General features: G+C 34.3%; 2 protein-coding genes and 1 pseudogene across 3 annotated transcripts in view; 1 reads left to right on the top strand and 2 right to left on the bottom strand.

The window, feature by feature from the left end:
- LOC117214523 overlaps nt 1–4,455 on the bottom strand; it is a 66,567-nt gene extending 62,112 nt beyond the window's left edge. For both annotated transcript variants that reach the window (XM_033460684.1, XM_033460686.1), the window contains exon 1: nt 4,338–4,455. In XM_033460684.1, coding sequence (XP_033316575.1) covers nt 4,338–4,347 — 10 coding nt within the window. In that variant the 5' untranslated portion in view covers nt 4,348–4,455. The remainder of the gene's footprint in view (nt 1–4,337) is intronic.
- A 5,902-nt stretch (nt 4,456–10,357) lies between these two features.
- LOC117214576 lies at nt 10,358–11,406 on the top strand. The gene is made up of 2 exons (XM_033460765.1): nt 10,358–10,537; nt 11,096–11,406. The coding sequence occupies exons 1-2, from the start codon at nt 10,437–10,439 to the stop codon at nt 11,367–11,369; spliced, it is 375 nt and encodes a 124-aa protein (XP_033316656.1). The 5' UTR covers nt 10,358–10,436; the 3' UTR covers nt 11,370–11,406.
- Nucleotides 11,407–16,288: 4,882 nt separating this feature from the next.
- Nucleotides 16,289–17,433, bottom strand: LOC117214566 (annotated as a pseudogene).
- Between the last annotated feature and the right edge of the window lie 8,193 nt (nt 17,434–25,626).

The raw sequence follows: 25,626 nt of genomic DNA, 5'->3' as shown, positions 1-25,626 counted from the left end.
AAAGTATGTGTGTACAAGCGTACAAGTGTACAGGTGAATGCCGTGGAAAGGCGTCTAAAATTATACAATTCCTTTAAGAAATTTAAATAAATCAACGAAATAATAATCTTGTTGCGATAACGAGAAGTACTTTGACGATTGATTTTTTATATTAGAGTCTTGCTCCGTCCGCGATGAAAGTCTTTCCAAAGTGTACAAATAGCATATTAAAAGACATTAAATAGTATAATAGCAATATTAAGCTTTGCGATATGCATTTCTTTTTATACCATACATCAACACAGACAGAATATTCAAAACGCATAGGAGGCATGTTCGTGATCTGGATAGATATCTGTTTAACGCAAATAAAACAATTTGAATATGCAGATACTAATTACAACATAAATCCACAAAGTGTAAAAAAAAGCATTAAATTTTCCACTTTCCAAAGAAAATTCAGTTGTAACGCAAATTTTTACTCAAAAAATAGGCTTATCGACCATGTTTGACGCGTTCAAGCGTTCATAGGCAACGACTATGAGATTTTCTTTCATACATGTAAGTATGTATTCTGTCGAGAAAACTATGATTTTACTGAACGCATATAGAAGCATTCGTAGAATAGAAAAGGTTAAGTTTATATCAACTGCTCGGCGTGCGAGCTCTGATAATTATTTTCATTCAATTAAGATCCTTTGCGCCAAAAAAGATAATATTCGTTGAAAGGAAAATACAGAAGATGAGAACGGAAATCACTAGATAAAATCAGTACTTTGTGTTCTGATGCGAGAAAATTTTACTCGCATAATATAATTTCAAATTAAAAGGCTGGAATAAGAATTGTGTCGGTTCGTTGAAGCCGTTAAAGTTGCAAGATCGAAAGTAGTTTCGACGAGAAAAATGAATGCATTCGACGCTTTTGTAACGAGGAAAGCGGGAGAAATTTTCATGCAACGAATAAAAGCAACTGGCATACACATGCTTTAATAAGTATATTTATTTACTGTCTGATAAGTAAATTCGAATTCGAATAATGATCGTCGAACTTTCGGCAATTATCAATATCATTAAAAAAACATAAAAACACGTGTTCTCTTACGGGGAAATGGTCGACCCCTTTGGATGGGTACAGGCGGGTCGACTAAGCGGTCGGCTAGCAAGGAGTGCCAGATAAAGAACCCTAGTCGACCAGAAAATCTAAAAAGTTAAATTCCGTGGTCGACTGAACATGACTAGGTTTTACTAACCTACACAACAAAATTTGGTGTTCATACACGAAAATTACTCGAAAAATAAAGTCGATCGTCGACTATATCAGTCAACCAAATTTGCACTTACACAAAGCGACATATTAAAATTTCTCGCTAGTCGACTACTTAGTCAACCCGTCTACAACCGCCCTTTGTACCACCGTCGTTGCTAATGGACTATTTACAATATCGCACCGAGAAATTTTTATCTGCTAGAAAATTCCATATACTTTCAACCCCTTTTCGTACGATTTAATTTGGGCCCGTACGTGCCGTAGTCAGTAACAAAATCGTTTACACACTGGGGCAAACAAACTTCGGGTCGTTCTCTTGATCTTCCTTTACTGAGGGGGGGGGGGGAGTATGTTTTGGTCCGCAATCTGTGTTATGAATCTATTTGACCATTTTCATGTTTATTCCGGATTCCATACGAGTCTGACTTGTGATTTTCATTCCTCTTTCCACGAGTCTCATTCAATATTATACGGCAGGGGTTTAAGCTTATTACAAGGCCGTAAACACTTTATGGTATCAATGAACGAATGTAACCAAGTTTACCAGATTTACGACAACGATCTCTCGGCTATTAAAGTTTTGACAAGTGAATCGAATAAATTTAATCGTTCTGTCAACATTGACTGGGTGCAATAGTTACGTATTTTAATCAGATGGTTTAAACGAGTATTCGTAACATCTTTCTTCTACTGGGACCCGTGTGCTATTCATTTTTTCTATGTACATAATAACGTGTCTCTCTTTCTATCCTTTACAACTGAATTTGAATTTAAGCACTAAAATTTTTAAGACAAGAGGAAATCATTATACCACGTCGATCCATTTAACAGGCCCGGTCAAATGACCGGTTTCAAAAATGTAGAAATTGATTAATCATATAATATAAGAATTTACACAAAGTTAGATGAACGAAAGAAATAACAATGTATGTACAACTTTAAATTAAATTTCGAAATCGGTCATTTGACCGGGCTTGGTAAGGTTAGCGTTAAATGAAATATATTTATTTGAAGTATATTATAATCAAAAATAACTAATATGCTATATAATTCTTTCTATATTATATTAATTATTCAATTGACTTGCTCTATATAAAATCAATACATTATAACGAATAAATTTTCACACTTTTATTGTAAATAAAGCTTCTTTCAAATGAAAATTTCTCAAACTACCAATGGTATGTGAAATCATCATAGAATTTGAATCTGGGTTAACACTCCGCAGCTGTCTTCCCAATTTCCTCGAATTCTTTTTCGAAACTTCTTGAAAACATGGGTATCGAAAACACCACCGGGATTCCATTGAAGTAACTAATAATTAACAGCTATTTATAACATAGTTAGTTATAACATAACTTAAACTTTGTCGATTCGATATAACAGATAACAATTATCAAAATAAAGCAACTGAATTCTTTTAACAGGATATAGAACTTCGTGCGTGTAACGCATGCATTTCTCTTACTTGAATAATTTGTTAGCGATGATTGTAACATCACGTTCGTTATGTACTATTTGATAAAATAACCTCGTGTTATTTGTCTATCTTCGTTTCATTCTTTGATAAATTTTTTCATCAAAAATACTAAACAAAATACGTAGAATGACATTCACACCTCGTGGAGAAATGTCTTCTATTACGCAACCTATGTATGATACATATAATATAGAGTAACGAAGAATTTGTTAAAACCTATTCTCTGTCTACACTGCCATTGTTCATAAATGTTAGCTCGAATGCATACAGTCACAACGGAATAGCATGATAGGTGATTGCGTATCCAACAAATTTTCAAAATTATGTCTGGAAAAAACGTCATACCATATTATTTACTTATTTTCTTTATATAGAATCTCTGTCTTTCCAGTTGTACTGTTATTTCTGTCCCACCCTATACATAACATTTGCGTCGAGGATATCAGGCTGGCGAGAAGAAGGCTTCCCTCTTGCTTTAATAACATACGATTTATTGTAAGGAATCTCTCGGTAAATTTTAATGTTAACGATTTATTTTATGTATGTATGCTCGTGTGTGATGACTTAAATTCGACTTGTGAAAATCTATGTATGTATACACTGTAGTTGAATCAGAAATTATCGCTTTTACACGTCTCTTATCCAAATAAAGTGATTAATTTATTTTTGCGTCAACGTTTCCTTAAATAATGGCTTGGAGGTATAGTTATTTATAACAGAATTAAAAAATATAAAAAAGAAAAAATTATGACTAATTTGATGTTTTCTATAACTTAGCAGGCTAGATAACTAAAGAATTCCAGTTGGTCGGTTCGATCTGGTTTCGACTTTATACAGCGGTCGGAGATCAGTCGTGTCACCTACAAGCGTGGCGCGTCGCTAGGTGTCTTTCTGGCGTAGCATGAAAATAGCCAAGCGTACTTGGAATATCGTGCGGCCTACGCGTTAGGCATGCTACAACGGCGTTAACCGAGCGTTCTCCAAGCGTAAGCGAGTGCGAGCTAGCACGAGAGATTACACGGCTCCTTCGAGGAGTGGGGAAATACGTACGAGAGAAGACCGTTGAGGAAAAAGAAAGAAACGGAGCGCGAACAAAGAGAAGGACGGAAAAACAGGAGGGGAAGAAAGGCCGCGAAGCGGAGACAGGTAGATAAATGCGGTTTATGCTAGGAAGAAAGAAGACAGACGACCTCCTGTTGTCGCACCGTATCTTACGAGTATACGGGGTCAGAGACGAGAAGGGGGACAATTGCGAGAATCGGCCAAAGAACGAGAGAAAGAAAGATAGGAAAAGAGGAAAGATAGAAAGAGAGGGACAGATTCTAAGATTGACGGCAAAGGGAGGTTACAAGGAAAGAGGAACACGAACGAAGATAGAGATGGAGGAAGAGAAAGAGAGCAAATAAGAGATTCCAAGAGAGGAAAGGATTCATACACGTGCGCGCGCGCGCCCTCACGAGAGAGAGAAAAAGAGAAAGCCTATAGTGAGGGGTAGAAAAAGAAAGATTCTCGGAATGGAAAGACGGGAGAAGAAGCGAGAGAGAGAGAGAGAGAGAGAGAGAGAAAGAGAGAGATATTGGTAGAAAGAGAGAGGAGTAGCTCATGGTTCACCTGTCGTCATGGCAACGCCGTTTCGCCGCTCACTTGTTACTCCAGAAGCACGAGAACAACACAGAGGGACTTATACGCGCACTATCCTTTTCTCTTTGGTATGCGGTGGGACACAGAGTCGCGACTCCTCTCTCGTTATCCACTTACCAGCGCGTCAATCTGTTTGCTATGCAAATCCCATCCGACCGGTGCTGACGTAGACGGTAACACCAACGCAGAAACGGGTCCGTCGACGATATCTCCTACTAACACACTTAACGGTGAGCAGTTAGTCATTGCCCGCGTAGCATACACGTAGAAAATATAATTGGCTACCACGACGGACCACGCAGCAATTCCACACGGGTTCTCCTTTAGCCCCACCACTTTTCTGCTCGGTAATACTGATACCGAACTCACTACACAACTCTTGCCAGCACCAATACTACTTAGACATATAGTGCTGTTGTTACTACTACGATTACAATCACCAACCGTAATATCACCAATACAACGACGACATCGCGTCGGTAAACGCACCGCAAACTCCACAAACGAATTCCTCTTGCGACTTACACGGTTCCGCACTGATATATATACATATCAGTGCGGCTCCGCGACTCTTGTCTGACGTCATTGGCGCCTAATCGCAACGTATTTCGTGTATCACTTCGCGTACTTCTCTCGGACGTGCACCTCGCGCTTTAACCAACGATAAATTCTTCCTGTGTCTTTCTTCCTTTTTTCCTTTTTGCCTTTCTTCCCTCGCGTGATTCTCAAGAATAACGTTACGACGCGATTTCAATAGTCTTGGTTCAACAAGTATCCATGACGGAATTTTCTTTTCTTTTTAGCATAAGTTTCCTATCGCAAAAACGATATAGTGTTACGCAGAAATCAGTTTCTTCGGTTCGATGAATCTTCGCTTGACAGCCAACAGGGACAACGTCGCTTCGAGGAGACAGCTGGGATGCACGATAACGTTACAATTTCTCGCTCATTTGTCCTCGATTGAGACGATAAAGAACCGATTCGATCTACCGTAAGGTACGATCTTGAAGCGCGTATCGCGTATCGAGTATTTGATCGCGCCACTCACTCGGCATAGGCACAAACCGCTTTCCACCGTGTCTAATACGTTACTACTCATCACTCTTCCTACAACATAATTCCTGTTCGACAACACTACACGCACTTTCCACGCTCTTGCTTGATCGTCACCACTACCACTACCACTACTACTATCACCACAATCTTTTCTCACTAAAAGAAGACGCTCGTACTGTGTAGCTGCGTTGCGAAACGGATGCGCGCTCGCCTCAACAAGTGATCGCAGCAGCAGTAACAGCAGAAGCGGCGGCGACGACGACGGATCGTCAGCTCGTCGTTCCAGGGTCGTTCGTCGGCGTATAGGTGGCACAGCACGCGCATGCTACACCTCCTGACGGCGTTGTTATTGTTGCGTAACTGGCGGCCCGCTAAGCCGAGTCTGCCGCTGCCAGCAGCCGGGCAGAGAGAGAGAGATAGAGAGAGAGCGAGATGACGAGAGAAAGAGGCCGCGAGAGCGAGGTAACAGCAGCCGTGGGTGAACCAGTGGGCGAGTATCTCTGACGAGAGAGCAGTGAGCGTGCGAGCAGTGCGCCGTCTGGCGTGGCTGACGACAGTCTACTGCCTTCCGAGAACCACGAGGCGATTCCGTGTATCGAACGCGCACTGCCGAGCCACTGAAGGGATGGACTCGAACGATCAGAGTGGGGATCCTGGTGGGACGAGAGGGGACGATTTCGAGGTTCAGACGAGTGTAAAGCTTCATCCACACGCATTCAATCTTCCGAAACGCTCTTGGTTATACCACGCTCGTGATTTATAACGGGTTCTCTGCGATGGGTTAATACTCTACGTTCAAACATTTCCGTAGATTCCTTGCATTTACAGCTGTCTTAATAGCAATAATTGCATTAGCAGAAGTATAAAATTAAAGCAGAAAATGTAGTACATTATTATCGGTTTCATGAACATCTCAACAAGTATAGTTAATGACTATATTTAATTTAAATACGTATTTTAAATGACTTTTCGTTAGTTAACGTATTTATTAGTTGTTGTTTGTATGCTGGTCAACATGTGTTTTATTACAACATGTGTTTTAAAATAGGTGCTACGCCTAAAAAGAAATATATATAAATGTATATGTGTGTATATTTAAATTTTACATTCATAATAAATTATAATTGGAAAATATAAAAGCGATAGAACGTCTTTTCGAATAATAATTTACTTGTATAAATTTCTATAGCAATACTTATAAGTATGTATTTAAGTTTCGATTTATTTATTTCGAATTTATTACGAAATTTCCTAGGGAGCATTCCAAACTCTAAATTTTTAATTACAAATTCCTGCATTAAGCTTTTGAGCGAAAGAATTAGGAGACTAATAAACAAAGTATACGTATATTTTTGTTATGTCATTATTTTTTCTGTGGTTATAGTATTAAGCGCTCGTTCATTCAGCTTTGTTCATTTCATGATTTGTTTCAATTATGGACATAGAGCAAACTGCTTTCTTGGTTTATATAAACTATACGTTATATGTTTACACATATACATGTCCTATAGTATCTAGACAAGTCAGGTGCGTTTCGTACACGAAACGTAGAAAAAAACATGTGGACAAACTTTAACACCGAGAAAGCCTGTGGAGAGGCAGAGTTAGCGATACTTGACTAAAACCCACAGGGACGTACTCTACTACGCTCTCTCTCTTTCCCTCTTTCTCTCTCTCTCTCTCTCTCTCTCTCTCTCTCTCTCTCTCTGATCTATACCTCATATTCGAAGACGATAATGAGGCTTTTAACAGTGGCCTTGTGTCTCTACACATTAAATGGAAATTCGAGAAAATACCTGACTGCGATGAATCCTCACTGCAACTACTTTTAACGTCACGCTGATTTTCTTATGAGATGTTTGATGGATTTTCTTTGATATCATAGGGTAGTTGTAAGTTATAAATGAGACATCGAATAAAATATTTTTTGTCATTTTATTTCATATTTCTCAATATTAAAATGATTCTATTACATAATACTTTCATTCTAGAACTTTGAAACGTATGTCATTCTCTATCAAATGTATTATATGTCATTACCTTCTTATAATATGCAAATATATAAATTTATAAAATATAAATTAATAAAATGATAATTAAAATGATTATCTAGTCAATAAAATTCACCTCATTATTCGCGTCTTCCTTCGCTGTATTGAAACGCATATTATTGTTTGAGTGTTACTATTCTTTCGATTACACTTTTACGGTGTAAGAAAATCAAAAACACAAGAGAAAAGTAAAAAGGTATTTATCATATTCAGCATTGTTGGCGTAATGGCCAAGCTTCTTTCGTTTTATTGATATGAGAATAGGGAGGATAACGTAATAACAAGTAAACAAAAATCCCTCGTGATAATCTACTTTACCTATCTATTCTGGATCGGTAAAAGTTAAGGGCATACGCAGTTTTCTGAGGTGTCGCTTCAACTGTTCCATCGTCCCTGCTCGAGAGTTCTGCAGGGAGTCTCTGCTATCGGGCAAATATGTATGTACATACATACAACCTTCTCACGCGTCTGCCAGTCCCGGAAGGACGGCCTTCGGGGAATTGACCTCTACGAAGCACCCGCTTCTCGGGGAAGACGATCGGAAGAAAATACTAATCATGAAAGCTAACAGAAAATAGAAACGATCTTTCTTCATATTGATGGTTTTTATTAATTTATTAAAAGATGCTTGTTATTAATTTAATATTAAATGTTTTCAGTGAGAAATATTAACAATGATCGAAGATTGTGGAATTTGTATAAATAATTAGATAACGCTTGTAACAATGCAATTATCACGATATTAATATCATTTTTATTAAATGTTATATTCGCCGTCGGATTAATATTTGTTACAATATCTATCATTTTTGTGAATTATATATCTATTGGTTCTAATATTATTAATATAAGCTTTGACGATAACATACATGGCTTAGATGTTTTAAAGTTTAATATATATTACAATGTTTTCAATATTTATTCAAAATATATCTCGTACAATATTGTAGAATGTTTAACATTTTTTATTATCAATTATATTATGAATATATTTAGTAATTACTATGTCTTTTTCTGAAGTTTGATATTGCTCTAAATATTACTTTATACAGCAAATGACGTTAATCAGGTAAAGCATGGGTAGATATTTTAGGTAACAGTGACATGACTAATTTTTTCTTAAAATACATTTTTATTAAAGTCTTTTACGATTATGATATATAAATAAAGCTAAAATTCTTAATCTGTTAACCAGGAAATACAGGTCAATTCATTAGTGAAGCTTTTAATCCTCTTGACGTAGCGATTCCTTTATTTAAAGATCCCTTATTCCATTACATGTTGTTTTATTTCTATCAAGAATGGCAATATCACATCTATACTTGTAAGGATGAGCACCGATCTATCTGTTAATGATTTGCTTATTTTTAATCCTATTAAAAATTCTTTAATTAAAAAAAATAAAATAATAAAATTCGATTCATTTTTAATTCCATAATTACAGAAGTTTCTGGTGAACGAGTGATTCAATTGATAGATTAACAATTTTCACGTTAGTAGTGTGTATAGTATAGTATCAAAGTATTACCTAAATAATTACTAAGAAAGAAACAAGCCGTATTTGTTATGTAATTTCGTCAGCTTTTATTCATTAAAATATATTAATGTTATTAATTTTGTTAAAAAATTGAGCACTGAAGTAAAATTGAATACGTAGTACGTACGGTCACGAGAAGTATGAAACTGATGCCATTAAATATCTCATATAACATTTATTTTTAGATAAATGAAATTTCAATTTTATGCGAAACCGGATACATTGGAAAAGATTAATTCAAATTTCGCGGAAAATGTTTGTTTCGTTTTTAAACAATTTATAGCGACTTGCGTTTAGATACATGATTCATTGTGTTCCTGGAAATTCTCATCTCGTTAAATGATATATATGTGCATAGATAACTATGTTCAATCTTATTTGAAACGTAGATTTTTATATATTTTACTTTATTGTAGCTTATTGTTTTTATTCATTATAAAGTGTTTAATATTGCAGCTTTTGTTTAAAAAAGTAAGTGTTTTATAATCATATGTATAAAATATAATACACACAGTTGTATTATAAATGTATCATAAATGTTACATAAATGTATTATAAATACATAAATATAATCGAATATATTCGATTTTAGTACTTTTTGAACACATCATAATTTTATAAAATGTATACACGCAATAAATAAAATTTGTTATTGAGAAATTCGTGTAGAGTACTAAAGTTGAATGACTATGTACTTAACTAAGAGCTGTTTATCATATCTGTAGCAACCATAAATACAAATATACGTGATAGAAGTACTCGACAGAAGATACAGCGAAACGTAGAGATTCTGAGTCAAATAATAAATATAATTGGTGAATTGATTAATAAAATGAAGTAATTTATTGCGTTTAAAATGATTCCCAGCAGTTGAGTGGACCCGGAATAACTACTGCAAGTAATACTACGTATCAGATATGATATGATCGATAAACGTGTGTAACTGGGAGTTTGTCTATGGGCTACGTGGCACAATCGTTAATTATACGTTTGCTTGATTGTCCTTGGATGATAAGCCACGATAATGATAGTGTATTAAGTACTAATTGCATTATGGCTGAGCGGTTCCTTATAATATTTTGTAAAAATTTTAAACCCATGATCGAGATACATATATATATAAATATAAATGTAAATCAGCTACTGAAAAACCAACATAGATAATAATTAACATGCAAAGGGTATTCGATATATTCGTTTAACTTGCGAGTCATGTATTAATTATTGAATATAATTTAATCAAACAATCAATTATAATTGTCATTTCTTTGATTAGTCAAAGATATAAGAAGGAGAGAAGGTTATCAACAATTACATACATAAATTATTCTTAACTAACAGCTCGGAAAATTTTTTCATTCATATATTCATTGTTTGACACAGTTTCGCGTATAATGCAATAAATTTATAGTTCCGATTAATTTTATGAATAAGGAATATAAAAGTATAAAAGGTTGTTTGAAATTGCTCGACAATTTCCGGTGTAAACGACGATGTATACGGCCCTGCAGGAGGAGCAATAAGAGGTACGCATTTGTAGTAGTATAATACGAAGAGAGGCGTGATCGGTTGTATATTGTACAGTGTTTGTGTGCGTACGTGGAGAATCCACATGTAACTGACTGCCATATGACGTGGAGATTGTGCACACTTTGTGTAGCGATGGGATCAATTTACGATCAAGATGCATGTATACGTATCGATTCGTCTCGAATTTACATTTAAACATCTTTTTATTTATACACTCTGCTTGTCAATGTTTATTTATTAATATTAATTCTATAATGCAAGTGTTCAATTATCGTATAATGCAAATTTTGTTTATGAATATAATTTTAGGAAAATTTTCATAATAAACATGTTGCTTCTTATTAGAACTTTGTGTTACATATTTTAAGAAATCGACGATGCAAATAGATTACATAACGTACGTACATAATGAAATTATTAATCTATATAAATGTAGATTTATGCGTAACTTTGGTTCTATTGTTATACGATGCACTATTCAAAATGTCTATAATAATTCTGAAATTCTATCGAGGAACTGTTAAATAAAAATATTATCTTTTCGAAATTTACAGGACTTGTAAGGACAATTTTATCGCACATCGATCCCATCGCTGTACTCGCGCTCGTAGAGTACTGCTTACGGATCTTCGAACGTTCAGGCAGCAAGTGGAAGCGGCGTGGAGTAGAGGAAGAGGAAAAGAGGGGAAAAATGGAGGGAGGAGTAGAACGGCAGGGCATTTCGTGGAATGTCCTGGCGTTTCGGACGAACACCAGGCGGGCTCCACCGGAACTCCGATCGAGCACAGGCTTGCGTCTTCTAGCCTGACTGGTTGGCTGGTTGGCTGACTGGTTACTCGCCTATACACAACTTGCCCGACTTGTACGTTCCATGGTTCAGTTTACATCGGCTCGACAATCAACGGTCGAGGCCTTCCTTCGTCTCTTCTCTGCTACTTCTATGTATGTGTGTATGTACTATCGTGGCCAGTTTTTCTCTTCTCCTCTCTCATTCTCGATTCTTCTTTAGTCTCTTTTTACTTTGTTTCCCCCACCACCATCTCTTGATTCCTTTTCTCCCTTTTTCCTCTATTTCTTCAGTTCCTCCTTTTCCCTTTTCCTTTGACAACTTTTTGTTTCTGTTTCTTCGATGATCTTTCTTTGTTTATTCCTCTCTCTCTCTCTCTCTCTCTTTCCCCCGTTCCCTCTTTTTTCCTCCACTGCTGTTCCCCCCCCCCCATGCGTTTCCATTTTTGGCAAAGTAATAACAATTTTTACATGTATCTACGTACATGGAACAGTTTGCTTGAGATCTTTTACGTAAAAATATACGAGTATACGTATCTATGTATACAGCACTTTGTTTGAGCTTCTAGTTTTCAATTTCTATGAATTGTGATGACGATTTTCCGCGCTTTGACATTAATATTCTTATCACAAACAAAGATGAATTTTTAAAGGATACAGATAAGTATTTTATGTGCAAAGGTAGATAAAAAGAACACTTTCGTTCGTATTCACTCTAGCGGTTCCAGCAATGATATATTCTTCAAATATAAATATAAATAAATTCAAGAATTCGATGCGTTTATTTGAGTAAAATGAGATTATATTCTATTTCTTTATATTGGAATTTAGTTGATTTACTTATTCGAAATTACTAAATTCTAGTGGTCATTATAGTATTATTTTCTTCCACAATGTAATTAAGTTTTGCATCCATTCAAGTGAATTGTATTATATGAATTTTCAATAGCGATCACGTATTTCCTGAATTCGAAATTTATTTGTCAAAGTAAAAATAATGAGAGTAGCTACAAGTATAAAATTTTATCGTAATTCTGAAATGATTGTTTTCACTAGTTTTGTTCTTTCGAAATTTTTTTTACAAAGCATCCGTATATTTTAGAAATAGGATAACGACATTAAAAAATATGATACCTTCTTCGAATTTTGGAACTTAATAATTCATCGCAAGACACTGTTAGCTTTCCAATTTTATTTTAATCTCTCATCTTATTTCTTTCTTAGAATCACTATTACTAGAAGATTCCACAAATTGCATATCCACCCGTGTTTGACGCAAAAATTTCGATTGGAAGTCGCATTATCGTTTTTAACATCGCGCTCCGAATACGTAGCACTCTTTCACGAAACTCTTTATGGAACACTCCGAGAGCGTGCTTGAAAAATTCTGACCTACTGTTGGTGACCTAATGAGTATAGAAATTGCTTGGAATCAAATGGAGTGAAGAAATTTGCGGCATTCCCAGTTCCCCAGGAATGTTTTTATTAAGCGTTCGAGTTCGAAGTGTTCGTGTCCGGACTCTCGACGAGTGTTACTCGCTATTGAAGATGTCGAGTTTCTTCTCGCTTTTTATAATTGTGCAAGTATATATCTACGAAACTTATCGATTACTGATGCTACCTTTTACTTGTTATATCGGCTAAATAAACCGCCGCTACCAAGTACTTCTTCTTCTCTTCCGAAGAACCTTGAAACGTGGAAACCGCAGGTGGAACGGATCTTCTCGTACACCTTTTTTACACCTGCCGGTCATCCCTCTTCAGGGAATTTCTTGGCTGTGTTGTGAGCTTAAACACGCGAGACTTGGTCCACGCGTGGGATAGTTTGATCAGTTTGATGACTTATTGGCCAGATTTATCGATTAACCGACTTTGAAACATTTGTCATACGTTCTACGTAATTCGATTTTCAAAATAAATTATTACGATATGATCAGAACGAATGAGAAGTTTTTATGATTAAGATTAATTAAATATACGTAATATACTGATATTATACAAATTAACAATAGAAAATACTAGATACTATCTATTTATCATATAACATATACAGTAGAACTCGTTGCTATGCGATCTTGTCAGATATTTTGAAATTGTACAATCAAATGTTTTATTATCTGGAAACAGATTCGATCTTGAATTATTCTGCGGGCAAATTAAGATTCTTAAACATTTTGTTATCAAGTACTACAACGAGGTTCAAATTTCACGAATCTTACTGCTTATGTGCATATGCTGCTCGGTATGATTTCGATTCTTTAAGAAGAATAATTTAGGATAAATCGGTATAGAAAATAATAATTTAATTTTCGAATATAATTTCGCAAAAATGATTAAAGTTACAAAGATTGTTATGTAACTTATGTTTAAATACCAATAGTGACACGCGCTTCGCGATAAGTAATATCAAAGTTATCAATCGAGAATAGAAACGGAAGAGAATGTTACAACTTACAACCATTTCTTACCCCGAGTTCGTAGTACCTTTGTACAGAGTCGATAACATATTCGTAATTTAAAACCATCAAAATATTTATTCCAGTCAACTATAATAAATAAAAGAAAATAAATATGTAAATAGGATATAAAGCAAAAATAAAATATAAATAAAATATATAAATAAAAAAGAATACAGGTATCGTGTAAAAGTCTCAAATAGTCTCAAAAGTCTCAAAAAGTATATCAAATAGAGATATTTTATTTCGACGAACGATTATAAAGATAGTGCATGTTATATTAAATATTTAAGAAGTTTTTAAAATGAAGAAGTATCAGTGATATACTTAAATTTTGCTAAAATAATATATCTAATATAATAACACGAGATCTTTTGGAGATTTTGTTCAATAATTTCAATTGTTGATTTTGTTCAATAATTTCAACGGATAAATCCGTTATTTCTTTCTTATATTTCAAACTATAGTTTATATCTTTTACTTGCTTTCGTTTCATGGTTCATTTCAAGTCGGTCTGTAGATGTTCTATAGCATTTAATTTAGGATTCTACCTATCGAGGTAATGTCTGTAAAGAGTGTTCCTGAAAAGTGTGTAAATTAGAAAAGATTACAAGCAAATAGCTTTTATGTTATGTTATGTTTTATGTTACAATGCGGAAATATTTCGTGTAAATGTAATTTTTCCATTACGAAATCACTACGCTTACCATCGCGCCGAGTGACAGCCACAAGATTTTTACACAGTCACACATGCAGCTAATTCAAAATTATTCTAAACTTTTTGCGATTGCATAAATGTATGAATCGGTTGTAACGTTACATTCACTTCTGACCAATGATGTTGCAGTCATCTCCGGCTATGTTCTTGAACTTTGATTGCAAAATTTTCATTGATGACGCATTTAAAAGTGCAAAGTACGTTACAAGTTACAAGGAAGACTAGATTAAAAATTGTATCAAATAAAAATGCTATACGTATACAGCATCGCAAATTTTAAGTATTCCAAAGCATCACGGTATTAATTTATGAAATTGTAAAGTTATTTTGGTCGTTGCAGACGTCTACTGTATATCTAGTCGGTTAATATATCGATAGGTACACGTTAGTTGCAATTTTTTCCCATGTAATTAACACCTGTTACTTTTGCAAAGCTGTACATGTATGCGCTATAATATGAAATTAAAATTTTACAAAAAAATATATGAACATTAAGTTGTACGCCTATTGTTGTCTCGCGATACACAAATTATTCGTAATTAAGTAATTCGTAAGTAACTATTCGATATTTTTCACATATTAAATATAATTTTCTAATCATATATCTTTGAAAGAAGATGTATTTTTTATGCATGCTTCTTTTTATAATAACATTTAAATAGACTCTATCAACGTTTGATAGAGTTGTTAATTAATCCAGTTGAATTTAAATAAATTTGAATAAGATATACGGATTGAGTAAAATATAGACATACGGCCCTAACATTTTATATTTTTTATTATATTTTTATTTTAGCTGGAAAATACGCATGTAGATTGTTAAATGTTCAAACTCGATAATCCAAAGAATGAAGCTTCGAATTTTGTTATTCCTGATTTTTACTCCATTTTGAGTCATCTCTTCGTGAGTTTGGTACTCGTTCCACGGATTTAGGCCCACAACACTAATATATATATAATTTGTATATATAACGTAAATTTATAAGAAACCCGAGTAATAATAAACCCACATTAATGATTGGATATGCTCGTTTATGCCGAGCATGCGTAAGAGGCTACACGTCGATTTTTGTTACGAAAGAAGGAAAGTTCAGAAAAAGACCGCTGCGAGTTTGAAGCACGCATTTTTATTTGCTGTCCGCGTTCTGCGCGTCTCGACGATTTTCGATTATGCGGCCAGTGAATCATGTATTTTTTTTTCTTTCCAGTTGGAGTGCCTACGTACCGAATATTTTCTTCGTTCATGTATTAGCGATGAGTCACACGAAAACACACGTTCACTGTACACAGACCAATACACGTGCAATTCGCAAGACCTTCGATATGATACACCGTATTGCACACGAATCTCACGACTCTATTATCGAACGTATTCCACGAAAGTCAACTGCTCGACCACTTTTACGTGCGAAACGCATTCGACGCTTCGCATTGAAAATTTGACTCGACTTCCAGGAATCCTACGACAGATCTTTCTTTCTGTTATGCACCTGTTTTATGCAATAGAATACTCGGATGGCGCAGTGGCGCCTTTTCATGTTTGATATAATGATTGATAAACGAAATAAACATCGGTACGGAATTGCGTTACGTAACGCGTAAACAGACGTGTACAGCGAGAACAAGACGTCTTTATACGCTTGTTAATTTTTGGATTTTATTCTCCAATGACAATTTGGACATGTTTGGATCTAATTAACCGATACTTGCATATTAATTGACGTTAACGGATTAACGGATATTAATAAATTGATGGATATTAATTAATGAGTAAATACTTTTTGTAGCTACAATGTAGTAAGCGTGGGACATTTATCACCTAACATATTAGTTACATTATGAGTCAATAAAATGTTATTCGTGCAATGAATATGAAATTGCAAATTCTCGAGTGACACGTATCGTGGAAAGTTGTCTAAACAATTTTCTCAACTACATCTTTTTTTGATTTATTTCTTTTCAGAATAGGAAATATTCATTGGAAACTGTATCCTAGAAAAGAGAAAAGATTGCTTAAATGATTTATTTGAATCAAATATTACGTAGAGGTTAACTATATTTTAAATGTAAATTCCAATTTAAAGGCAACGAGTAAAGAGAAATATTAAAATGAAGCTTTCGCGATGACAAAATTATCATATTTTCTTTCACGGCATACAAAATTAATTCTAATCTTAAAATTAAATGTTTTCAACGTTAACAAGATACAAACCGTCTTTCCAGGAATTTTGCATATTTATTTTTCTGTTCAAACTTGTTGTTTTGGACTATGACATCGAGGTACGTAGTTGCTCGCAGAGAATTCTGAATGAACACTGCCACGGAGCGACATATACGTACTGCATACGTATCTGTGCATGAAATTGTTTCGAAGGTTTTTATGGAGGGTTTTTACGGATTGCTACCGGCAATGGCACTCAGATCTCGGCGAAAATTCTCCAGAATTATCACTAGCATTCGTCATGCAAATGCGTATTATCACGTTGCGAAACAGCGTGATAGAAACGGAGACAGAAATATGTTCCGAAAGAGTCACTCGTGATATGTGTATTTGCGCACAGCTTCGCTCTTTTACTCTCGATTAAATTACCGCCTCGATTAATCAGTGTAGAAATCACGAAGAACAGTCCGATATATGGTAGATTTTGCAGATTGACGATGAATACTAAGTGGAAAGTTGGCAGTCGAGGAATAATACTATTTCTACAGTATGAACTGTTTTATTCAGAAGAATCGCAGTGATTCATAGAATCACGCGCAATGATTCATTTTTACGCGCATAGCAATTGTAATTAATTACAAGACTCATCGTGACTTAACTTTATTTTATTCAACTTGTATATTTACGCATTCCTGAATCTAAGATTCTGATGCAAATGATTCAAATCATTTTCTTGAATATCTCACTTATTAGCTTCTGTTAAATGAACATTCTTTTTACATCTGTTTTACAAATGTTCCTCATTGTCTAGCTCAATTAATTACATTTCTTTAAATTGGATGTATTCAATGGGTCGATTCCGCTAGATTTATCTAGAATGAATCAGTGTCCTGCATATTGATGCGTATTATTGGCGAAGCATGAGTAAATCAGCCGGATGCTTTCTGTTGAGTCTTTTGGGGATGTTTGAGTAGCAGTTTTTAGTCATACGTGCTTTTTTATTCTGCTAAGTTGAGCATTGGCACGGTTTGTAATTTCCCTTTCAACTGTAGGTATTTTTAATGTTTCTCGTATTAAATATTCGACCTTGGTAGACGTGCTTCAAATTTGCAGTCTGTACTCTCAGATATGTTCGATTATGGCCTTGTAGATTTGCGATTTCTTGTTTCCGTTCAGTTTCGAACGTCCAGATGTATCCATTACATATATTTTCTTGTAATTTTTATTTGTTTTATTTTTCCTTGAATATGATTTTTCTAGTTTAATTTATGATCTTGATTTTGGTGACTATGAAAGTTTACTTTGGGAGCTGGCTTTTTATCGAGGCTGAAGATGATGCGTGAATATTTGCCCGAATTGAATATTACACGAAATGTCATTCAGAATATAGAATTATGAAACTTAAAAATCTGAACAAAATTATTCAAAGTATTTCCAAGTTATTCAACATTCAAAATTGATATTCATTTTAATCTTTCGATCTAGTTGCACAGGATCTATGCAATTTATACAATATGAATGAAATTGAAGCGAAAAAATCTGTGAGTCATGAGAAACTGAACGGTTTTGTTTAATTTCTATTGCAACAATTATACAACGAACTACCATTATGGATTATGTAATGTAACAAGTTGAATCATTCCTCGATATCTCAAATAATATAAATCCCTCTCATATTAAAGTTACGATATTAATGTGCTGTAAAACACATAATTTTCTTCAATAGACAAATAATTAATTCATTAAAGTTGGCATGAATCTGAATATCTGTGTATTAATGTCAATGTCGTATAAATCTGAATATGTATGCAATGTATATACATGTGATATATTTAGAATAAATTAATATATGAAATATATAATCTCTCTCTCTCTCTCTCTCTCTCTCTCTCTCTCTCTCTCTCTCTGTATACTTAATTTTATGTTTAATAAACACTTTATTTAATTATAACACTATATTTAATATAATACCATAAGGCAGAAAGGAGGTGGATTTGTATGAAAAAATAAACCAGAAATGCAAAGCGATATCTTTTTGTCCGAGGTTTTGTTGTCGAGAAAATCGAGTTTGAAAATTTGTCAAGTACACTCGAATTTGGCTAATTATCAACTAGGTATGGGCAGGGAATCAGTAGGAAGTTATTCTAAATGCATAAATGGATGAAAAATGCGGAACGAAATTGCCTCGTTTAAGATTTTGAGTTTCAAAAAAGTAAACTAGGTAGGTACTAGGCCTAGTAGACGCCTATGATCAAGTTTTTCATTTATTTTTCTAAGAAACGAAGCCTTTTGTGAAAAAACTTTGTTGTGCGCTTTCGACTTACATTAACACGTAAGATAAACTCCTGGCGATTATCTATTCTTGCCGTGTCCGAAATTAGCCATATTCGAATACCACATGCTTGACTTTCAATCTCGATTTTGTCGAAAATGGAACACTGTACGAAAAAGTGTCACTCTACATTTTCCACTAACTTTTGTATGTAGATTCATCTGCTTCCGGCTTGTGCTTCGTTGTACAGGTTGATACCCTGTGTATTAAATTTCCGTTAAGTTTATTTAAGTTTGTCATTATTCTGCTATTGATCGAAATACTTATTTCTGTGAAATATTCAATATATATATATTAATATATTCTTTTTTCTCTCTTCTGCCCAAAGATCGCTGTATAGTAACTGACAATTACATACAATTATACAATAGTAATTTTAACAAGTTTTCGTAGCATCATATCGAGAAACTAGCTATACATATGCAAGAGCCACTAGCTCTTAAGTATTCAATATACAGGGTGGTTGGTAACTGGTGGTACAAGTGGAAAGGGGGTGATTCCACGCGAAAAAAGAAGTCGAAAATATAGAATAAAAATTTTTCGTTTGAGGCTTTGTTTTCGAGAAAATCGACTTTGAATTTTCGCTCGGTACGCGTGCACTTTATCACATCTCGTTATAGCGGATCGCACTGTAGATCGTTGTCTCGATGGAAAAATTAAAAAAAAAATTAAAAAAAAATTTTTATTCTATATTTTCGACTTCTTTTTTCGCGTAGAATCGCCCCCTTTTCGCTTGTACCACCAGTTACCAACCACCCTGTATAATAGATTAGATTTATGATGGATTGTTCATATCATAACCTTATTCTAGAAACTTTTCGGCAATAAACGTGAATGGTGATAAAGAACTATGTTGCAATAAATATTCATGGCCTTATTTATGACGACATTGAATGACTTTAAAATTATGTTATGATAATTAAACAAAATACACTTTAGAATCATCAGATTTTCTTATTACATAAATCTTATGATATTGAAGAATCACAAATTAGACGAAAGACAACGTTTTATTTCGCATATCTTCTTATCGATTATCGTAAAATTGTTGTAAAATTTATTTGGTAAAGTTTTTTTATTGATTCCTGTCATTTCTTCCAATAAAAAGTCATGTTTTAAATTTCATTATTTACATTTATTTACATTTATGTAAATTTATATATGTATGAGTTAATTTACATTTGACAGTCAATGTGTCAATATTTAATGACATTATATCGCTGTGCGTATTGTCTAGTGTAACAAATTTAGAAGAAAATAAATCTAGAAATAGTAAATAAAAATTAAAGATAAATAAAAAGACCCAGATTAAAATGTCAGTCTCATCGTTTATACAAATTCTCAACTGCGCTTCTTCGAACAAGAATCATTCGATAGAATTATATTTCTCTGGTCTGTTCAGTTTATCTTGTTTCATGATGTGCACGTGCGAATGTTTATTGTAGTCGTATATGAATAATAAATCTCTTTGTTTCAATATATTCTGAATATTCGAATTGGACATCCAAGTGCCGGATGAAGTATCAAAACTTTTGACATATATGGTATGTGTATTAGAGATGCAGGTACTATATTGGTAACGAAGATCGAATTGAAACAGGTATATATTTCTATCGTTGAAACGTGTTTGTATTTTCACGCAATCTTTCGTTTTCGCAATTTATCGACAATCTTTAAAGTACTAAATTTTACGGGAAGAAACAATAAAACTATGCGATCGTTACACGTAATATCGTTACACGTGCGATCGTTACACGCGATAAGTAGTCGTTTGGCAATTCCAAAGATATCCGTCACCTATTTATTTTCACCGGTTATCTAGCATTATCTGGCTGCGCCACGTTTCACTTCAGTTTGTTTCACTACTTGCACGAATGCCCTGTATGCCACGCAATTTCCTCACCACTCGAACCCAAGAGTCATCATTCGCTCATTAGCAATCGAGCATGACGCAAATCGTCGCACGCCACTGTTTTTTTGTTGATCTGCTTTTCCTGGAACTTCGAGTGTATCTGGATAACCAGATTAAATCGCAATGTCCATCAGATATGACTTAACAACCGGCCATGCTGACAACGAATTGGTCGATTGATCTACTTTCATACGGGATATTAAATTTTGTCTTTGATACAGGTGCAAAATTTTGTCTGCTTCTTGTGTTATCTATAGATGGCGTTATTTTTCTTTAAAAAAAATGATGACACACCGAAATAGAAACTATGTATGTAGTTCTACATGTAACTACAGATGTCTTACTTTAACAATACAAAAAAAATGATAGCTAAGACGTACGTCAGTTAGGTGGTATTCGAACTCTGTGAAGCGAATTTTCGCTATTGGATTTAATTCAGCTTGATAAGCTAGGTTGTCCAAAAGCCTTTTATATTTATAACTACAATTATATCGTAACTATTTTCTACTATTCTATTGTTATTTTCTGTCAGCTTTTAGCTAACTTCATAGTACCATCCTTGAAAAATTTCCCAGTTTTACGTTCGAAAAACTTCTTCACATGCGTTTTACGAGCCTCCAAATTCGCCAATTTTTTCCCTTTGAGAGAATTTTGTAAGGCTCGGAATAAACAAACTTACGAGAAAACGATACGATAAACGTAATATGACGAAAATGTGTTTTTAATCTTTTACAACAAATGATAAACTGTATTACTCTGATAGTTTTTTTTATAAGAAAGGTTGATACATAAGCTTTCAGACATATGTTATGCATTTGCAAAAACAAAGAAAGACGTTGGCACTCGAAGCGACATCATTGTCATCTACTGACAAAAACGAAAAAATTTTTTGGCCAACGCTTATACATATACAATGCCTGATCAAAAAGTTCCAAGACTTTACAAATATTTACAAGGAACGTCTTTTTAAATAATCTCGTTCGCTATACTTACACCTTTGAAATCTTCTTTCCCAGTTTTCGATAGCCGCTTGCTACGTCGACTCTGAAAGTGAGTTTAGCACGTTCATCGATTTGGCAATGACTTCCTCCCATGTAACGAAACGAGCTTTTCACTTTGACTGCCACGGTGGTCATTGGTGGCCAGAGCGCTTGAACTTCTTACAAATGTAAAAATTGAATGAAAATTGACAGTTAGGGCATTTTGAATATAACCGAAAAATAGAAGATACTTTGAAATAAAAAGTGCCCCATTGAACAATTAAACATTTTTATTAGAACGTCAATAGGAAAAAAAATGAGAACAAATCTTGCATCTAACGGTGCACTGTGTTAAAGCACTTTCGTCCTGAGCGAAACATGTGATTTCGGCGTGGCAGTCAAAGTGTTAAGGCAGAGGAAAAAGAAATGATCTGCTAGAAACAAATTCTGGTGAATGCGGTGGTTTGCGGGAAGCCGAAGAAATTCGGGCCAAAAGCTCCAACGAATTGTCACATGCTCTCTGTTGTTTAACCTCTTATGTACGATACGCTATAGTGGCACTATAGTGGCTCAATCCATCTTTTCATTTGTCTTGCTTCACACTTTTTGTGCCCCCGCTACGTTTTATAACGGTGTTAACAATATACAGACAGAATATATAGTCTTTGTTTTTGATACGCCGGTGTCAAGTATCGATCGTTGCTTCTCGTTAAAATAAATATACAAAATGTCGCTTCAAAATAGGAAAACGAAGAGCAATTTGAAAAACACTATCACGCTATGAGTGTGAAAATTGTGACGTGGGTCTATGTGTCGTACCGTGCTTTAAAATATATCACACTCAATTGTATTATTAATTATTAAAGTAAATTATTAAAGTTTAAGTATACGCATCATACTTTTAAGAAAAATTATAATTTAGTTATCAAAAACTTCATTCCAACGTGTTTGCGTAGAGAACACCATTATCCGTCACACATTGCAGTGCTGTATCGTTTACTATCGTTTGTACCTAAGAGGTTAAATAAGGAATAAACAATGAAACATGGTCCTTCCAACCTTCCAACCTTCAGATCCTAAAGTCTCACTTATCGCGTTTCGCAAATGACATCCCCGAACTTTTTGGTCGGACCGTGTATGTGGAATTTGATCTTGAAGAAGGAGCGCGAGAGGCTGGTGAGGAGTATTATCTGTGGAACATAGTCGTCGATTAACGGGATGCATGAGCGAACCTAACGTGCGATCAGCGAGCTGCAAGCAGGACAAACCTGACGAGAAATCAAGGAACCGCAAGAGGCTAACGCTTCGTGAACGAAAAAATGCAATGAGAAATCGGAGAGTCATTGCAGAAAGATGACGGAGATAAACTCGACGCGAAGTCGAAAAACTGCTAAGAGTTGTAGACGCTGTTGGGAAGTTGAAGGATTTCCAGCGAATTTATTGCGAAATCGTGGAGTTTTTGGACGCAGACGACCTCGATGCAAAATTGGTAAGTCATTAGACGCGTTTCTTTCGGATATTAGTGAGACCTTGTAAATGTGCATAATGATATGCTATAAAGCTACTACACGACGTTACTAATTAGCGGGTTTCGAGAATAACTAAAGTTGATTTAATCGGAAACACTAGCACGTACATGTATCATAAAATCGTGTTGGGATAAATTTAGATGTGTTATCTAATGTACACTGCTGACTGTATGTATTAGGATATTTACTCATTGCTTCATTTACCTATTTGGTAACATCGACGTCGTGCTATTTTACCACATTTCAAACAATGTGTCTAATATCTAATGACAAATTGCGAAGTATATATAGGAGATATATATTTAAGAAAAGCACATTATATTTATCGAAACAGCTCTAAAGTATCGTACTTTATATTTAATATTCTATATTAAGATGAATATGATGAAAATTCTAAATAGGAATAGAAAAGGAAAGCAGTGATATACTAATCCAATTTGTACTAAATACCTACAGGCGTTCTAACAGTTACGGCTGTGTGGGTAAAAAGACCCATTGGCAATGCGGCAACTAAGCGATTTAGGAATTTCTCGAATAGAATTTATGCCGTTTCACGGATTGTGTAGGGTTAATTGTCGATTCGAAGAGAGACTTTAACTCGACTTCTGTAGGTGTTAACCAACGCTTAAACACACGCGATACAAAGCAACGCAACTTTATTCCGTGCTGGTCGACGACGGTTTGCATTTAAAAACTTATACAGCATAAAACTTAGACGGAGTTATACTCCCACTAGTTTATACTCCCACTTGTTGTTTAACTTAATCGAGATTGCGCCCTGCGTGATTCTCAGACATAAAGAAGCATCAGTATTATAGTAGCAAATGAGTTTGATAGTTTCGATAAGAACTATGATGATGAGAAGCATGATCATTGATTATTCCTCATATCGTAAAAGTGGCGACACACTATCGTTTAGTCTAACAAAACTATCCTTGACAATTACTGTATTATGCTTTATACCAGAGTTTCTTTATCACGTAAATTATCAAAAAGTTAACAATGTACATATACGATATACACTTCCCTTGACAAATATTGGGGCTTGGAATACTTAGTCTCGTAGCAAAACATAACGATTGATTTAGATTAGCGAAACAGATTAATTGAGCAGAATTATGTATATATTTCTACAAGATAATTGTGCAAAATGTATGGTAAAAAGACTTGTATAGTTATTTGCACGAATCATAGAAAAATAACGAATCGAAGATGATATATCAAACTCCATAATCTTTTGATCTAAACTTATTGAGAAAATTTTAGATTGATTTTAATTTTAGAAATTGGTTAGATTTTTTTGTTAGAAATTATTTACAAAAAATATGGAATCAAAGAATAACAAATATATATACAAATAGGAAATTTAATAATACAAATGACAAAATTAAAAGAGAAATGAACTTCAATTCATTATTTAACGAGATTCCTATTACGTGTAACATGGGATTCTTCATAGTCTGTAGTTCCACACCATTCGAGATAATAATTTACTTTAAAAAGTCCCTAATATTTTTTTCGATTTACCTCATTTTCTTTCAATTCTTACGAACTAGAGTGTACGTGTGTACATATAAAGTACACGTATGCCCATATAGTAATACATCCACGTATACTGCTACATTCTTCTCATTTGTCTTCACGCACCTCATAGAATCGAATGATTCTATACAATAAGTAGATAACTAAGTAAGGTAAATTGGAGATAATTAAGTAATTACATAAGTAAATAATTAAGTAAAATAATCGAGAATTATTACATATCAACTTTTTGAATATTTTAAAGTTTACTTGACAGGATCATCTTGTACATAAAGCAGTTTGTATTGATTAAAATGATTAACGTAATTAAAGCTGGGAAAATAAAATAAAGAGAAACGCAGGATAATGTGCTTTCTGTAATTTGTCCCAAAGATTTCAGTTTCAAAAACAATGTAAATAGTATTTTCTTAAAATGTATTTTTGATAAATTTTTCTTTGGGTTTAGTAACAACAAATCGTTAACAACGATTCTCGTGAATTCAATACGTGTATTAAATCTCTCGCTAATTATCTATCGTCATTTATACTTATTTATTTAACGCGATCATGCATAATCGTGAAGGCAAATGGATTGAAATTTTGTCTCGGTAATATACTTAGTGAACATAAAAAAAAGATTCATATCGAGATATGTTATCGTAGTAATGTATTCGGTAAATTGCCAACATG

The sequence above is a fragment of the Bombus bifarius genome, unplaced genomic scaffold (assembly GCF_011952205.1).
Source record: "Bombus bifarius isolate JDL3187 unplaced genomic scaffold, Bbif_JDL3187 scf7180000009201, whole genome shotgun sequence".
Lineage (NCBI taxonomy): Eukaryota > Metazoa > Arthropoda > Insecta > Hymenoptera > Apidae > Bombus > Bombus bifarius.
Note: the sequence above shows the minus strand (reverse complement) of the source record. Positions and strands in the feature narration are given on the sequence as shown.